This window comes from Rhizopus microsporus (assembly GCF_002708625.1).
Source record: "Rhizopus microsporus ATCC 52813 unplaced genomic scaffold scaffold_5, whole genome shotgun sequence".
NCBI lineage: Eukaryota > Fungi > Mucoromycota > Mucoromycetes > Mucorales > Rhizopodaceae > Rhizopus > Rhizopus microsporus.
The window spans coordinates 1,147,041-1,164,031 of record NW_019671920.1 but is presented as its reverse complement, the minus strand read 5'-3'; the positions used below and the strand labels follow the sequence as shown (position 1 = coordinate 1,164,031).

Sequence of the window (16,991 nt, the reverse complement as noted above, 5' to 3'; positions counted from 1 at the left end):
ATATCCATCCACATATAAACAGTACCCTGCTTTGTACAAGGACAGTAATTAAAAGCAATATATTGTTTTCGAATGAACTTTGTGCTTTACAAAAGAAAATAATAATAAAAATCGCTATCTATATGATTATAATTACAAGTGCTTTATTGAGAGAAGTAAATGTCTATTTATATACTTAAAAATTATTAAAATCTACGCTTAGCTGCTCTTCTGGCAGCGGCCGCTGCTTGCTGTCTCTCACGAACAGCACGTTCCTTCTCCATTTTTTCATGATACTTTTGTTGTTCTCTAAAGTTTTCCATGAACCCCTTTGTATTTTTTTGAAGTTCTTCTGGTTTTCGTTTAAGTAAAGGAATGTTCAAAGCCTTACGAACACTGGGTGCCTTCAATGTTAGAATTTGACCAATAGAGAACAGATTTGAGGTGATCCAATACACAAACACACCACTGGGCATCCAAGCAGTGAAAGGCACAACGGCAAGAGAAAGGACACGGAAGACATTCTTCATGCCCTTGCTTTGAGGGTTAGCTGCACCTGTTTCAGTACCGGCTTCTAAAATGGCCATCATACCCGCTGCACTAATAGCAGGAAGGATATAATAGGGATCTTTAGCAGATAAATCTGTGAACCAAAGCAAACCTTCGTTAGTCAATCCAGGAACAGGCACTTCAGCCATGCTACGGATAGCCATAAAGAAGGAAATCATGACTGGCATTTGAATCATAGGAAGACCTAATGATTTCATAGGATGGCAATCATTATTCTTGAACAGAGTTTGAATCTCTCGACTGTACTTGTCTACTGACAATGTATCACCTTCTGCTTGTGCCTTCTTCAAATTATCCATGATGCGGGTCACGTCAGGGTTGATATTCATCAATTTGGCATTGTTTCTTTGGATCTTGATCATCAGTGGTAATAGTGCCACACGAACGGCCACAGTAGCTGCTGCGATTGCTGCCCACCAGGGGAGACCGCTGTAGATATGAATGTACTCAAACATAGCCTCCAGTGCGCCTACAGGTGTAAAATTACATAAGCCAAGAGCTTTGAATTCACCAATTTGAGCTGCAGTTTGAACCAATGAATCAGGTGCATTTGTTTGCAATACTTGCTCAACAACGTCTTGGGCTGAACTGGTCGTCGTTGCGGTCGTCTGATCTTCAGAGGTTGTACTCATATTACGAGTGTTCATATGATTCAATGCACTGAAGCTGCCGAACTTTCCATGTGTTTTCGCTGCTCTAATTGCAATGGCGTTCAAGGGTTGAAATCTTGGGGCAAATAAACTAGTTGATAACTACTCTCATATATTGTTTAGTTTCACTATGCTTTGCTCTGTTTCTTTTTTTTAAAAAAAAAAAGTTACCATACGAGCAGACTTTCCCTTCTGAAAACTGTCCTGAAAAGCTCTATAAATGAATAAAGTTATGAGATAATCCTGAAACAGTCATTCGCTTTATGTTAGGCCCTTACCTTTTGGCAACTAATCTTCCTGCAGTGCTCAACATGGTTTGATTATGTCTTGTTTTTTTTAAAAAAAAAAAATAAAAGACAAGCAAGGGGTCCAAATTGACAGTTGTGGAAGCAGGGAAAGCTAGTCACAGGTTCTTAATTTCTCTGTCTCTCTCACTCAATAATGCCACCCTGCAAATTTGACAGTTGTCCTTTTTTTGTTATATGCTTTCACGATTAATCTTTACAAGACATCTTGGCACCTTCTCAAAGCGCCTTGTATCACCAACCTACACCAGTGGGCTTTCTAGAAAAGGTACCTTTTTCTTGAAAGGAGTAAATAATAGGAAATGACAAACATAGACTAGGTCATGTTCGATTCTTAAATAGTAATGTAAAGCCTGTCGACTATGATTCCAAGTATGCTGAAAAGATCAAGGAAGCTGCAAAGAGGTAATTAAATAATTCAACATGCGTAATACTGTCTTAACTCTCTCTTCCTCTTAGGGAAGGAATTACAGTCGAAGAGCTGAAGAAGAGAATCAAAGAACAAGCTGCCAAGAAGGCCAAGGAAGCTACACCCAAGAAGGTAGAGCCGAAGAAAACGACAAAGGCACAGCCTAAAGCTGCAGTAACAACAGAGACGACAAAGTTACCCTTTGAATCTTCAGCACCTGTAAGTATATCTTTTTTCTTCTTTATCATTAAGTGCTTAATAATGTATAAATAGACATTGGATAAAATCGTAAAATTAGAACTATTTGAAAAAGAAACACCAGAGAATATCGAAAAAATTTGGACAGCAGGACATGCCAACAAGGACTGCATCACAGCCGTTATTCCAAGTGACATATATGACAAGCTGTATAAACGTAGCCAAGATTATCCAATGGTAATTGAGCAAATAACACATATAATAATTACTTATACATTTATATAGTTTGTCGTACCTATGCCAAGAGAAGAAGGTGTCGAGTTTTACTTTCTTCAGTTCAATTTCCATCAGTGCTACTTTACGTCCCTCTTAGAATATAAAGCAAAGGGCACTGAAGCAAGACCTTTCTTAACACTGACACACTTTACAGAACTTCAAAAATCCAAGGGACTTGTCTTGATGAAGGGTGATATCAACGATGAACCACGTATGTTGGATACTCCCAACGCTCAATTTTTAGCATTTGCTCTTCAACAATTTTATGCTTCTGGTAGTGAAGATAAGCTCAAACTAGTCGAAAAATTCCACAGGTCGCCAGCTGAATTTGATTTCCAGGAGCTTATTAAAGCAGTTGAAACACTTGTTTAGATTAAAAGACTAGTAGTAATAGACACTGTCGTTTATCTATTCTTTTGTTTTTGTGTATTTTCCCTTTTTTCATCTTATGAACACGCTCACTGCATTTGATCGTTTATCACTTAAAAGGCGTTCTTCATTATGAGTAGCTCTTGTAAAAAGTAAAGGGGAATGCTACGCGCGCTCCATATAATATCAGTTGAATAATCATTAGTCCAAATAAGCAAATGTTAATTCACCTGAAAAAGATAAAGGAATAAAGTATATATATATAATATGCTTTGTAACTACTAGCTGCAACCGTTTGAAAACATGTTTTGAAAAGTAGTTTTATTAAGCTAGAGCTTTTTTATTTGTTGATTTACAGTACTAGTAGAGCTTTGAAGAGAGTAAAACGGTTGCTTCGGCTTTAATCACACTTCTTGGTGACTTGCCGATGCTCTTCCTTAGCTCTACCAGTATGCTGACCACACTCAAATCATAAATTTGTGTGTTTTTTATGATCTCCTCAACACAGCGACCTTTTTAATTGCTATTTGGGAGCTGTGTATCTCAGCTAATAATCCAATTGTGGTTCGATGATCATCCTGTTTGAAAGTGTTTCTGCAGATACAGTTCAGCACAAAAGTAATCAAATTTGTAGTCTTGTTCCAATTTTTAATACCCTGATCTGCTTCTCTGACCGGGGATGGTGTCCTCTTTCTTGGAAGGCCACTAGTCATTTGTGCATCTTTTTCGATGCGAGTGTCTTGTCTTTTGAATATGCAAAGGGCTATTTCAAATAATTTGATTGAATTGCTGTGTACTTTCAGAAAACGAAGGAAAACAATTCAGCAAACGTGTAACCACAGACATAGAGAGAGACTGACTGGCGTTGATAGTTAATACTTGGATGTAAAAAAAAAAAAAACTGCCTATTGTAGTGTGGTTTTGAATATCGAAGCTTTGATCTGAAGGCAGATGACTAACATGTTCATATAGTCTTTTACAGGACATAGCCAAGTTAAATGTTGTTTTAGTCGCAGCAGGACATAAGAATATGAGGTTTTCTATTTGAATAATATGTAGCATAACAAATTCAGCTTACACAGAAAACTGTATATCTATCGTATTTATCTTATAAATACTTCATCGTGTAAAAGGTTGAAGAAAGAAAAAGGACTGACCACAAAATACGTTATTCTTATAAATGCGTCATACTCAATTCTCATTGGTCACAAGTAATCCTGGTTGCATAAAATGACACCATTTTTAATGAACATAATAAAGATTATTGTAGACTCATCGACACATGCTTTTCTTATGCTTCGATGTTTTACATAATGTTGTGTGGATGTGGTCTGCCTAGTGCAAATTGAACTGCTTACGTCATTAATGGTGAAAATGCAGTGCAAATGTGCTGTACAAATAGCAAGAATGTCGTTTGGTAAATCGATGATGTGCATTTCAATGATAACAAAAAGAAAAGTTGATGTGTATGATATACTAAAAGTGTTCTGTAAAAAGATTATGCAATGCTACAATGGGCTTTTAACACAAAAACCTGCTTGTTTTGTAAAAAGGGTTGCCCTGGACACTTTTAGATGAAGCGATCGTTGAATACCATTTATTTTAACTTTCCATCAGCTCATCTATCCCAATGGAGTCATCAGATGCTTCAGGGAGAGATGTGCATATATTAAAAAAGTAAATATATTATCATATTTTATTGAAATATATTCTTTTCACTATTTCGTCTATTTAAAGCTTGTAGCATCTGCTGTCTTCTCTGTTCAGCACTAAGTGAATTTAATTCGTCCACTGACATTTCATCAAATGTTTTACTATCATTGTTACTCACATTGTTGCTGCCATTATTATTTGATACACTCTCTTGCTCTATCTTCTTTTGCTTATTTGCTTGCTCCATCATTCTCCTTTACGTTTGATTAATCAAAAGATCATTACATTTTAATATTACAACTTACTTTCTTGCTTGAAGCACCATGTATTCTTTACGCTTTTTCAGCATCTCTTGTCGTTTATCAGGATTTGTCTCCCATACTTTAGGTGGCTCTTGAGCTTCACTGACATGGTCAACATCTATCTTGTATCTTTGTACAAGGTTGGCATGGTTAGGTGAATTACGACCAGTAGATGAGGATGAAGGTTGATTGTTAGTAGTAGTAGTAGTGGTGGTGGTGATGGTAGGTGAAGCAGAAGGTGGCTATGTTATTTGTTGTCGCTGTTGTTAGATGTTTGGCATATTTATATATCTTTTTTATATGTACCAAAGGAAGACTACCATCTCGAAGAGCATTGTCAACAGTTGTTTCAACAGAACCTGTTCTTTGCAAATCAGCTTGAATAGCGGCAACGGGAATATCAGGAAACATGGCACGGACCATTTCAATCTTTGAATACGATGATTAACTATTACATTATTCTTTCTTTCCTAAATGTATATACCATCTGAGGTGTAACACGGTGCTGTGGTCTTCTTGTTGCTTGTCGTTGATTAGGTCGCTGCTGTGTTTGGTTGGACTGATTGCCACCTATGATGGTTTACATGAACATCAAGCTTTGTTTACTCATTTGTTCATATACCAAGCATCCATCGCAGTATGACTAGAATAATAAATACAGCAACTAATATCGATACACTGTCGTTCATTAGCAAGTAAAAAAAGAATAAATAAATTTAGATTATGTGCGCCATTTTAAAACAACAGTGTCTTCTGGAATAAACATAAAGTATCTAGAAAAATATTCAGTCTTTGTATAATGATGCAAAGCTGCTGTGTCAATGAATATAACAGAGTCTACGGATCACATTGTTTGTCTGGACCAGCATCTTCTATATTTACCATGAAAACTGTTTCCTAGGATACTACAGATCACATCTAATCGATACAGCTGAGACAAGGGGGAATTACGGATATTAAGATGAACTAGTTTTCATTGGGATTATCAACAATATGATTCATGTTATTATACAAAATTACTTTATACACTAATGGATACATATTTTTCTCATCGTATTCATCAAGATAAACAACAGCTTTTTTTTTCATGTATCGAAATTGAACTAGTGTATACATGCTTAAATATACGCGTTAACTGTTCTTATGGACAATAAGACACGTCATATACTTAGTTATTCATGTCCATATCCTTTATAAGCAAATAGTTGAAAATGCAAAATAAAAAATAAAAAATAAAAAAATAGGCTTACTCCCAATTAAATTTGCGTCATTTGATAAAAGTTTTTCTTTTTCTATTTCCCTTTAATTGTAGGGTGCAGATCCAAATTGAATAATTGACAATGTCAGATGCGCCTATAGTAGACACTGAACTTACCCAATTGAACATTCCAGAAGATCTAAGGACGAATTCTTCATTTATGAAAGTGATGGCAACCTTGTTTCATTATGGTAATCAGTCCATGAATGCTACTCAATTGGTTGTTGCAATTAGAGCTTTGAATCTACTACCACTCAGGTACACACATTCACACATTCAGTTAAACAATCCTTATTAATATTATATCATGTAGAGGTGAAACGCCAAAGAGTACCATTCAAGGCATCATTTCGACTTCACGTAAGTTGGCCAGAGATTTGAACATTTCAGATCCCTTTCGCATTGACAGAGAAGGCGCTGGAAGACAAACAAAATATGCCATCTCTGACGAAATTATGAATGGAGTTGAGCCACCGCCTGTAATTGAAATTCCTGATGAGCCCATCATTCTTCGGCCAGTTGAACATACTTTACAAGGCACAAAGCGTTCTCGTAAGGCAACATCGTTTTATACACCTTCAAGCAACTCTAAACAACGCAAAAAGAGATCTAAGAAGAGTCGAAAATTATATGATGATGACAATGGTTCTTCTGATGTTGATATAGATGCTGATGAAGACTTGGAGTATGTTTATTTTATATGCTACTTAAGTGTTATCTAATTATAAATAGCTTTAGTGGTTATGTATTTGGTGATGAAGATGAAAATCAAGCAACTCAAGAGGTGATAGAGGAAGAAGATACCATTGTTGACTATACGTTACTCTACTCTCCTCCTACAGCTGATATGGACTATATTGATAAAATCAATTTTAACGAATATCCCGTTGCAGCTCACTTTGCTATTGTCCAGCAAAAAGGATACTCATATCCTCGCTTTAGATCACACGAAAAAATAAAAATCCCCAAGGCAAACTGTGAAGACAAGTTTAGGGTAACAGACATAAAAAAGGGTGACCGTGTCATCGGTCGACTCTTTATTCTTGCTGATGGTCATGGAGGGCCTGGATGCTCAGAGTATTTTGTACGCAAAACACCAGTGGCAGTTGAAAATCTCTGCCAACGCTATGATCCAGAAGCGCTCATTGACCCTGAAGTGCAGAACAAGATGCAGGCTGAAATTAAAACCATGATCCAACAGCTGGATGAAGAATATCTAAGCAAAAAACGCGAAGAATTGTCACAAAAAAAGGATGATGAACATATTGACAATGATGGCTGTACTTTGATCCTTAATATATTTTTGGGAGAATGGCTCATCAACGTCAACGTCGGTGACTCTCGTACCATACTGATATCCGCACCAGAGCCTACACCAGGGAAACCTGATCTGGTTGAAACTGGAGGCTTACTTGGCATTGATAGCGATTATAAAATGGATGTTGTCTTTGCTTCTCAGGATCATAAACCTTATCTTGAACACTTGGCGCGTGAAATTCTGGAGAATGGTGGAGAATTTGTTGATTCTGTACAAAACCGTGTTATCAAAGTGGACGTGGACAAGCTAAAAGAAGACGGTAACCGACATGCGAAGCGACTGGCCTTGAAAAATGCGAGGATTCGTCCAAAAGGATACAACGCAAGCCACGACGCACCTTGTGCATCTAGTGCAACAGACAACCAAATAGGTGATGAATTCAATACAGATGAACAATCTACAGATTCTGCTGCGGTCAACGGTTGGACGACTCAAAGTGCTGTTCGCACAACTGCAAATAATAACAGTAACAACAATAGCAATAACAACAATAATACACAACAGCCAAGTTCGCCGCCTTCACCTAAAGCGCGCCGCGTACCGTCGCTCAATGTCGCTCGCTCATGTGGTGATTTAGATTTCAAGATGGATCCACAACACAAGATCATCTCTTGCGAACCTGATGTGACCTTTATTCGAATCAAAGATCAGCCTCATGGTGAGCATACTATTCTGTTGAATGGTCCTCATAAAGAAAAACGAAGACACTTTTTGTTCATGAGTACCGATGGTACATTTGACTATATGTATGAAGAAACAGCTGAGAGACAGAATAGGGCCATTGCCAAAGTGATTGGACCAATGATTGAAGATGGTGAAAAGATCGGAAAGTATTTGCTAGAAGAAGAAGAGCGTATCAAAGGCGAAACGATTGAGCATAATAATGAAGAAGAGAATGATGAACGATTATCAGAAAAAGAAGAACAAGAAAATCAAGAAGAGCAAGGAGAGCAAGAAGAGAAAGAAGAGAAAGAAGAGAAAGAAGAGAAAGAAGAGAAAAAAGTGAAAGAAGAGGAAATGCCTCAGGTTATTGTTAAAGACAAGCGTGGTCGCCGCGAAGGAAGCAAGGGAAGAGATGACAAAAAGAAGGAAGATGATAATGCGCGAGTTGTGATTGAGAGTATGGAGGGCGATAGCAAGGCTGAACATAAAAGCAGTCAAGGTACAAAGGCAGAGGAGGAAGAATTTGCAAACGAAGGTAACAAAGAAACAAATACTGAAGAGCCGATGGAAGTTGACGATAATGAAGAAAAAGAAGCGCCTCGTATACCTCTATTGTATCGTGAATTGACAGAAGAAGAGATACAAGCACGAAAAATAAAAGAAAGGACACTGGTTTATTCTGCAAGATATTTTGCTAATAGAGAAGGCGCTCAAGGCTTTTTTGCATCCACCTTACAAGACTATGATGATTGCACGATTATCTTGGTTGAAATCTAACACTGTAATTTCTTTTTTGAATCCCTTTACCCCTTTCCTCTTTCTCTATCCTTTCCTTTTGATTGGCAATCCTCTCATATACACCCATAACATATACACCACACACAGAGGCAGAGACAGACAGGCAATCATATAGGCACACATCACAACATACATACGCAAACACACTCACACACTCACAAATACGCCATCTTTTTCTTTTTATATATAAAATTACTTTGTTTATTGTAAAAATACATAAAAGAATCATAATCCATTTTTGTTGTTGCTTTCTATGCTCTACCTTCAGTGATTATGCTTTTCATTCAATCAGCTTTTTTGCATCCTTGGTTATCCCTTTAACTTTTTACAGCTTTTCCATTTCTCTCGTATACGTATCTCTGATATACACCTGAGCTAGACGTGTATACCTCTAAAATGCTATACGTATAGATTCACAGCGCGCAATATTTAAACCCAATCATAAAACGGTGTTGAAATAATGTTATGGATAATCACTGTCCAAATCATGGAACACGCTTGCAAGCTCTGTCTCGGGTTTGCTTTGTATTTTCCTCTAACAATGTCATAATGCTGGAACTTTCTACAAAAGCTCTAAAAACGCGATTTATCCCAAGATATCTTTTGATATTGATTAGATTGACGATAAATCTTCCATGGATTTGAGGGAAGCGACTATGGGCGATTTCCTTAAAAGTGTAGATGCTCTTTGCTGGTTAATTTTTGTGAGCTTGACTGAATTTAAAATAGTTAGAGCTGTACGTAAGAATTACCGCATAATTTCAATAACCGATTCCAGATCTACTTGTTTCTGCATCATTGTCTTTCCTTGTTCTTCTTTTGCATAAACACATGGAAATAGATTACAAGTTGCCCGTTTTAATACTCATTTCATATTTTACATTACTGATACCATCTCTGTTTTGGATCATATCACCTCAATTAAAAAGGAGCTTTGATCAACACTCGACAGAGACCACACTATTGTTTGTATTGACTGGCGTTTTTACGACAATAACATGGATTTTTGTCTGCAAGTTTATGTATTTGGATTATACTATTTGGTCATTCTCAAAAGGATTTCATTGGGATTTCTCACTTAATGCTATCTCTCACTGGTTACATGATGTTTGCTTATTTGAAAATGTTGTTCGTGAAGCAGCAACAGGCGCTTGGTCATGGTTATGGACTCATCAGATAGCCACATTTGAAGTCATTGTATGGACAACCATCTTGACTATTGAAGGTAATTGAAAAAAAGAAAGGGTAAAGAAAATATATTAAAATGAGTAAAAGGTTGGAGACGACGTATTCCTCACTTGTGGGCTTATATGCTACTATGTAAAGCCATGGGTGTGTCAACAGCAATGGGTATATTCTGTGTAGTCATGCTATCACATCCTCCCATTAGAAGACGGCCTTCACCTAAATTACTAGGCGTTTTGGCATTTTCCATTACTGTCGGCCTAGTCACTGTCTTGATCACTCCTTATGTTAGTACGAGCAGCAGCTTTATGACAAATCTTGTGGCTATGCAAGCCGTGGCTCTGCTGCCACTTATTGGTGATTATGATGAACAACCTGCACTCACAGTCTATGATGGAACACCTAAATTTATCACATTATTATACTGTTTTAACGCTGGTGCCAACTTTTCCATCTATCTTCAACAATGGATTAAATGCTTCATGACCTGTACTGAATCTAAACATATCCTTTGCCGCGTGGTTTCGACATACATTGATGTCTTTTGGGAACATCCTGCACAAACTGTCATCAACTTGGATAATATAGGTACAAGTGTCATGAGTGTTGTTTGGATGTGGTTGTATAGTCAACAAGAATTCAAAAAGCGCGTACCATCCTGGGCATGGACCACTATACTACTAACTCCAATCCTAACCGCCTCTGTCACTCTGCCCATCTTTTTGTCTGCCTATGAATGTTCAAGATTGACTGTCAAGCAGAAAAAGCATGAATAAATCTCTCTTCTCTTTTAATGATTTAAACAGTAGTAAATAACCTCCAAACACCTTGAGCGTACTGTACAATTTCAGATACACCCATCTTGCTCTCTCCATAAACACGGTCAACAAAGGTGATAGGTACTTCACCCACAGAATAGTTAAACTGTCGTGCTCTTACAATCATTTCCATCTGGAATACGTATCCTTTAGATATGGTAGCATTAATTAGTTGATATAAAACATCCTTCTTGTACAGACTAGTAAAAAATAAGTAAGGATGTTCTTTTTCTTTTTTTCTTTTTTTTTTTTTGGACGTCCTTACCGGAAACTTCCTGTCAGATCGGAAGCATTTGGACGAAGCAAAAGAGTAGCTAAAAAGTTGGCTCCGCGACTTTTTTTTAAAAAAAAAGTTAGAAACAAGCCGTTATGAATGGAAATAATACTACCAACCTGACAAGCTTACGCTTCAAGTCCCACCCATAGACACCTCCTCCATTTCTATAACGAGTACCACTAACAATATCATAATTATTCTGCTGTTGTAATCTATAGAGAATATCAGTATATTTGCAGCTATTACTTTTCATTCTCTTACCTAATCATTTCAGGTATAAATTTGGGCTAAGCAATACTACTATCAGTACCATGCTTTTGAGTGTATCAATAAACTTACGTGATGAGAGAAATCGGCATCCATAATGATAACAAAATTACCCGTAGCAAATTGAAGACCATGAACATAGGCTGTACCAAGACCTAACTTACCAGCGCGTGGTTTCAGCAACTACAATAATGGGAATGTTATTGACATCTTTATATAAAATAAAAGTCATTACAATGCGATCTTCTCCATAGACCGTTTGAAGTTGTTTAGCAACTTCTTGTGTGCCATCAGGACTGTTATCATCTACAACGATGATTTCCCAATCAATGGCATGTTCTTTAAATGTCTTTGCAAGTAACCACGTGATGATGGGTAAATTCTGGCGTTCGTTGTAAGTAGGAAGAATGACTGTATACTTATTTTGAGACATGGTATCGTTGATGTTTAACACAGCGTGTTGGCTTGCCATTCAAACCAAAAAAAAAAAAGGGGGCCACAAAATGGAAAAGTGAGCTGACTTCAAACCTCTCATGCACATACACACACAGACACACAAAATAGGAAAAAAATGCACTTCATATCCTGATAGTTCTTCTCTCAGTAATGTTCCCCATAATCAAATTACTCTCTCCTCTTCATAGGCAGTCTAGTAGTTTTGTGCCTAGACAAATTCCCTCTTCATACCTGTATGCTTGTCACCTTTGTTGCTATGATCATGTAAGAATTATGACAACATGGTCGCAAAAGTACACCCTTATTGTTTGAATATTGAAGAGCATCCCCCCCTCTCCCTACAACATACATCATGCTGTAGAAAGCATTTCATTTATTTCCAACTGGAGTTTGTAGTGAACCTATTGTATTTACAAGACATAAAAGTTATCAACAGTACTCCAAATCGATGGAATCCTCCCAGTGCTCATTATTATGTGTCATAAAGATGTTTGACGGTGTGTTGTATGCTGCTGTTGACTTGAAGAACACACTTTGGGTGTTATGAGTCATCATGTCTGCGTTCACTTTTCGTTTTTTAATAATGGCTGTACTATCTAAAAGTGCCTCTAGTTGTCCTCTTTTAAAACCATGCGCTATCACTATTTCTTCTTTTTGAGGACAACTTGTTAGTTGTTTTGAAATGAAAGGTTCAATAGAGTATATTTCTGTAAATGTTTGTGGTGATTTATCTTTTCCAAATACATCAAAATCACTTCCTGGGTATATTGACCGAGGATTTTTTGTAGTCTTTGTTAAAGGTGGTGGTTGAGGCAAATAAGAAGGGTTGTAGCAACTGCCAGAACAGCGATTGCTATGTAAAGGTGGCTCTTCTTGTGAATGAGCCTTGTATAAATCAACCAACACACTGTCTCTTTTTCTCCACATTGAGATTTACTAAGAAAAAAAAGAAAGAAAAAGAAGATAATTGGTTAAATAAAATATATACAAGAAAAAAAAAGTCCACCTCAAGGAATTAGATATCAAGCTGCCATTGAAGCCAATGATAATCAAGGGTTTGACACCGAAGAAGCTGTAGCTGCTCTATTCTTTCTTGAAACAAGAAAGAACGGAAGCTCATTATTACAAACATTTTATATTAAAACAGGATTATTGTATGAATTGATGAGAATTGAGCATGATAATAACGTATTTTGTGGTCAGTTTGGTAGTGCAATAGGGAGTACATCAAGACTCCTCCTCCCCATAGGGATTAACTAAATAACGTTTGAATACTGTTTAGACATCATTTTCTGTGGGTGAAGAGAGAAGTTTTGTTCAAATAAGGAATAAACCGTCTTTATTTTTACACATTAACAGCACTTTCCATTTAAAATAAGACAAGCTATATTAAGAGTAAATAGTATCTACTGTGTGTAAATCAACAATACGGACTTCATTGTCCTTCACTAAGGCATATTGCCTCATTGGCAAGCATTTCTCTGGGCTTACCAAATCATTACAACTACTGTACAGCACATATTCTCTAGAAGAAGGCTTGGATATAATACCATCTATTGATCATGTTAACTCTTATTTTTAGCAATGACTTGTTTATTACCATCATTCTTGAATAGTTGAAAGACAGCTGATCGTTCTTGACCTTCTTGGACTATTGTCTGCTCTGATAATAATAATCTGTCTACTAAATCATATTGACGAGGTAGCTATCATTTGAGAGATTAAAAAATGTCTTTAAATACTTTCTTTATCAAAAACCTTTCGTAACAAGGATATCGCATTACACATCATTGATTCTACTTCGCGTATCTGAAATGTTATACTTTCTATCGTCTTTTTTCCAAAGCTAAATTATACAAATTGGTATCACTGTGTCTAAAGATATATATATATATATATAAACTTACCGAAGATCATCCCAAGGAAAGTGGATCAACACATCTCTAAGCTCTTGCAGCTCATCAGTCACTGGACGGCTATGTTCAACCACAGGATGATTGACTAGTGTATCATATGCAATTAAGCCTAGAGTAGGCAGCATTCTATAGAAATGAGTCTATTAGTTTTATATATACACAGATAAAGCATGGCTTACGTTGAAAATAGTTCATGAACAGATGTTGTCTCTAAAAAGAATAGTGCCTTTTCAGCCTCAGTGTATATGTTGAAGAGCGGACTCTGACGAGAACAAGGGATTCTATGAGAACAATTCCATAGCTCTTGCCAAATGTTGTTTGGTTCAGACATTCTTTTACTAAGATGACCTTCTTCGTTCTTTGATCCCTCAGGAACTATCCAATCGCGAGGAGAATGCCATCTAACGAAATCTTCTAGACAAGCATGGGGGTTGGCTGCCTTAAAAGCTTGCATGTCCGAATACAATTGTCGCGACTGAAGCTGAGCTCGTTTTAAAGTTGCACGGTCCGATGAACCCATATTCTCAAATGCTTCAGCTTGTTCTTTGACCATATCTTCTGTCATGAATCCTGGATCCTGGGTCACAGGCACTTGAAGTGGCTCCCCTGTTTTCAATAGCTTTAAACCTTCAGTATGTTCGCACAGCTGTCCTTCTGCTCTATTGGGATCTTTTATAGCAGCTGCTTCTGCTTCTTCATTGTTAAACATGGCTACAAATGGAAGCCGTACGTATGATTCTGATAAAGGATGTGCACTTCCAGGCTCCTCAAGCTCTTCATCTACTGGCCGCTGGACTATATTGATCGATCCTTCCACATCTTCTACCGTATCAAAAAACTCCTCAGTAGAATCTGAATCATCTATAACAGACGATCTGGTCTGTTTCTAACGTTGAATGCACATTAGCTTCTTTTTACGTTCAAGTGCAGATTTGGGAGGTTACCTTTGATTGACCGGGCCCTTCATTGTTCAAGTTCGAACGTCTTGTATTGTCCTGTATTGTCTGTTCTTTGCTAGACGTTCCTTTCCCGCTCTGAGGTGAATTGCTTTGACGTTGGCGATATATGCAACAATTAACCATGGATAATTTTTGATGCAACTAGACAATGATAAGCAAAACGAATGATATGTGAGTAGACTTACAATGTTAAAGCGAAGGTCAATGCCAAGTATTTTTTTTTTCTTGGGGTCGGTACAGTTATGATCCTCATCATTATCATCATCGTATAAATAAGGGCTTACGCCTGGTATAGGTTCAAGATTCTCCCAATGCCAGCGTATTTTACGCAACACCTCTGTCCAGACAATTCTGAAAAACCCCATGAAATCCGCAAAGTGCTGTCGTCGGCTATTTGGATTCGTGTTGCCATTTGCCAATGCTTTAATTGCGAATAAGAGTAAGTTCCAAAAGAAAGATCCGTAAGGTACAGAAGAGCTTGCTTTGAATTTTAACACCAGCTTCTTTGTATCCAACATTTCTTTTTGATCTTCCTTTCCTGCTTTATTATTATACAATGGCATTTTATTTCTACTAAATAAATTATTCAAGACTTCCTCTATTTGATCCGACTTTACTACTGTCACTTGCTCGTCTCCTGATCGTGATCCACCTGTACTGTCTGCCATACTACCGGAGGCGCTACTGCTAGTGCTGCGTGGATTATTGGCTAGAAAGAGGTTGCGAAGTAACATGGCACGGTCATTGGCAGACTCATCGTTGTCTTCATCATACGGTGCAAGGTACTCACTGTTGCATGGATCCTTTATCCAAGAGCCAATGATTTGCTCTATGATGTTTGATAGGTCTGCTCTCTGTTGATTTGCTGGAGCAAACTCTCGTGATAAAACCCACTGTTTAGCTGTGAGAGCATCCATATTCGTTGATTGGGCATCATCATAAAGTCCATCTTGCCAAAATGGAAATAGTGCACTTAGGGTTAAAGAGCGCAGAGGATCATTATAGGATCCAAAAGGGAGCATGTTCTCGGTGTCATCCAGTAGTTTCTGGCTTGTTTGTCCAAAGTCATCACTAAAACCTCGGCTTATCGATGGACGCTCGGATGCTGTATCTGGCGCCTCTGGCCACTGCTTCCAGTTGTTTTCAAACCAATTTTTCAAGTCATAAGTATAGACAGCGGTTGTCCAAACGTCTTTATCATCATAGTCAACTTTGCCTTTTGAGTGATATATCAGTCAAACATGCGTCAATTAAAAAGATGTTATACTTACCATAAGTTTCACGTAAAGCATTTTGCTTTTGCATAAATAAATATTTTAGTTCATCCAAGCATGATAAAGTGCTAGGAGGTGAGATGATTGTCATATTAAATCGTGTCTCTGTTTCGTTCAAAGGGTGATCCATGTTGGATGTTGTAAGCATATATCCAAGAAACATTTTGTGTCTCTCTTGGCCTACAGGCGTGAATACAGGGACGGAACAGCCTGTGTTCTGAAAGGCAATCGCACAAGCAGAAATAAGTTGTTTTGCCTGATGATTTTCTATGGATGATCTTGTGCCTAACAGTATCTTTTTCTTGATTGAATCATTTGCTAATTTTAATATCAAGAGTCTGCTCTGTCCTGTCCATCGATGTAGTGGATGATATTGGTTATACTGAAACTGATAAAAGTGATCAGCTGCTAAGGGAGGCGCGTTATTACTCTCTATAACGGTTGGTTGGCAATGGTAAGTGAAAGAAAACGTATCATCATCTACTGACAGTACTTCCTTCCTGGTATATTCCTCTGCTGTAGGGTTACTAAGCGCTGCTTTAGCTGCTGATATTTGTTCATCAGAGAATATGCCAAAGGAACCGTCCTTTATGCCCCAAGAATATAGTGTTTCCTCAATATGAGTAACAAGTCGTTCGAAATTAGACACTGACGTGTAATCAACAAATTCAAAAGGCTCTTCTGCGCTATATGAGCTTTGTCTTCTCTTTGTTGACATGATGTAGATTGTTAATGAATTAAAAAAAAAAAGAGAATATTTACTTTTTGCAGATAAATGAGCTTTTGTGACTTTACCCACTCTACAAACTCGTTCACATGTATACACACTCACAGACAAAAGAAACATATTTATTCACTTTATAAGCATAAAAGAGGAATAAGATAGGGTCTAAACATAAAACATAAGTTGCGCTAGTAACTCCAAAAAACAAGTAGTGTCAAACTACTTGTTTTGTTGATATGATAAGGGTAATACTAGAAGCGCTGCAAAAGGGCACTGCAAAATCCAAAAAAGGTAATACTCCCTCTCAAACTGCAAAATGCTCTTTTTGAAAGGAAGCTGAAGGCTGTTCAAACAAAAAATGTATTAT

At 37.3% G+C, this 16,991-nt stretch overlaps 8 protein-coding genes across 8 annotated transcripts; 3 read left to right on the top strand and 5 right to left on the bottom strand.

Annotated features, from left to right (window-relative positions):
• Positions 1–111: 111 nt before the first annotated feature.
• On the bottom strand, positions 112–1,549 carry RHIMIDRAFT_278847 (uncharacterized protein). Its single transcript, XM_023612791.1, has one exon. The coding sequence runs from the start codon at positions 1,179–1,181 to the stop codon at positions 186–188; it is 996 nt and encodes a 331-aa protein (XP_023468050.1). The 5' UTR covers positions 1,182–1,549; the 3' UTR covers positions 112–185.
• Positions 1,550–2,186: 637 nt separating this feature from the next.
• On the top strand, positions 2,187–2,759 carry RHIMIDRAFT_200350 (ATP11-domain-containing protein; the record flags this gene model as incomplete). Its single annotated transcript, XM_023606447.1, has 2 exons — positions 2,187–2,348; positions 2,397–2,759. Coding segments are annotated over 2 exons (525 nt in total), but the record flags the coding sequence as incomplete, so codon positions are not given.
• A 1,435-nt stretch (positions 2,760–4,194) lies between these two features.
• RHIMIDRAFT_117157 (uncharacterized protein) lies at positions 4,195–5,538 on the bottom strand. Its single transcript, XM_023605343.1, has 5 exons — positions 5,334–5,538; positions 5,196–5,281; positions 5,018–5,140; positions 4,715–4,953; positions 4,195–4,663 (listed from the first exon to the last, which is right to left on the bottom strand). The coding sequence occupies exons 1-5, from the start codon at positions 5,398–5,400 to the stop codon at positions 4,453–4,455; spliced, it is 726 nt and encodes a 241-aa protein (XP_023468048.1). The 5' UTR covers positions 5,401–5,538; the 3' UTR covers positions 4,195–4,452.
• A 427-nt stretch (positions 5,539–5,965) lies between these two features.
• RHIMIDRAFT_312534 (protein serine/threonine phosphatase 2C) lies at positions 5,966–8,982 on the top strand. Its single transcript, XM_023614809.1, has 3 exons — positions 5,966–6,227; positions 6,283–6,654; positions 6,702–8,982. Exons 1-3 carry the CDS (start codon positions 6,052–6,054, stop codon positions 8,725–8,727), a joined length of 2,574 nt encoding a protein of 857 aa, XP_023468047.1. The 5' UTR covers positions 5,966–6,051; the 3' UTR covers positions 8,728–8,982.
• Positions 8,983–9,579: 597 nt separating this feature from the next.
• On the top strand, positions 9,580–10,709 carry RHIMIDRAFT_236318 (uncharacterized protein; the record flags this gene model as incomplete). Its single annotated transcript, XM_023608528.1, has 2 exons — positions 9,580–9,973; positions 10,024–10,709. 2 exons carry the CDS (start codon positions 9,580–9,582, stop codon positions 10,707–10,709), a joined length of 1,080 nt encoding a protein of 359 aa, XP_023468046.1.
• Positions 10,710–10,731: 22 nt separating this feature from the next.
• On the bottom strand, positions 10,732–11,728 carry RHIMIDRAFT_200423 (dolichol-phosphate mannosyltransferase; the record flags this gene model as incomplete). Its single annotated transcript, XM_023606453.1, has 6 exons — positions 10,732–10,951; positions 11,017–11,085; positions 11,145–11,240; positions 11,290–11,315; positions 11,368–11,478; positions 11,531–11,728. 6 exons carry the CDS (start codon positions 11,726–11,728, stop codon positions 10,732–10,734), a joined length of 720 nt encoding a protein of 239 aa, XP_023468045.1.
• A 321-nt stretch (positions 11,729–12,049) lies between these two features.
• On the bottom strand, positions 12,050–12,878 carry RHIMIDRAFT_117119 (uncharacterized protein). Its single transcript, XM_023605342.1, has 2 exons — positions 12,758–12,878; positions 12,050–12,687 (listed from the first exon to the last, which is right to left on the bottom strand). The coding sequence occupies exon 2, from the start codon at positions 12,676–12,678 to the stop codon at positions 12,181–12,183; it is 498 nt and encodes a 165-aa protein (XP_023468044.1). The 5' UTR covers positions 12,679–12,687; positions 12,758–12,878; the 3' UTR covers positions 12,050–12,180.
• A 95-nt stretch (positions 12,879–12,973) lies between these two features.
• RHIMIDRAFT_278837 (uncharacterized protein) lies at positions 12,974–16,635 on the bottom strand. Its single transcript, XM_023612790.1, has 8 exons — positions 15,898–16,635; positions 14,812–15,842; positions 14,612–14,767; positions 13,847–14,553; positions 13,659–13,793; positions 13,510–13,597; positions 13,352–13,457; positions 12,974–13,304 (listed from the first exon to the last, which is right to left on the bottom strand). The coding sequence occupies exons 1-8, from the start codon at positions 16,616–16,618 to the stop codon at positions 13,141–13,143; spliced, it is 3,108 nt and encodes a 1,035-aa protein (XP_023468043.1). The 5' UTR covers positions 16,619–16,635; the 3' UTR covers positions 12,974–13,140.
• Positions 16,636–16,991: the final 356 nt, after the last annotated feature.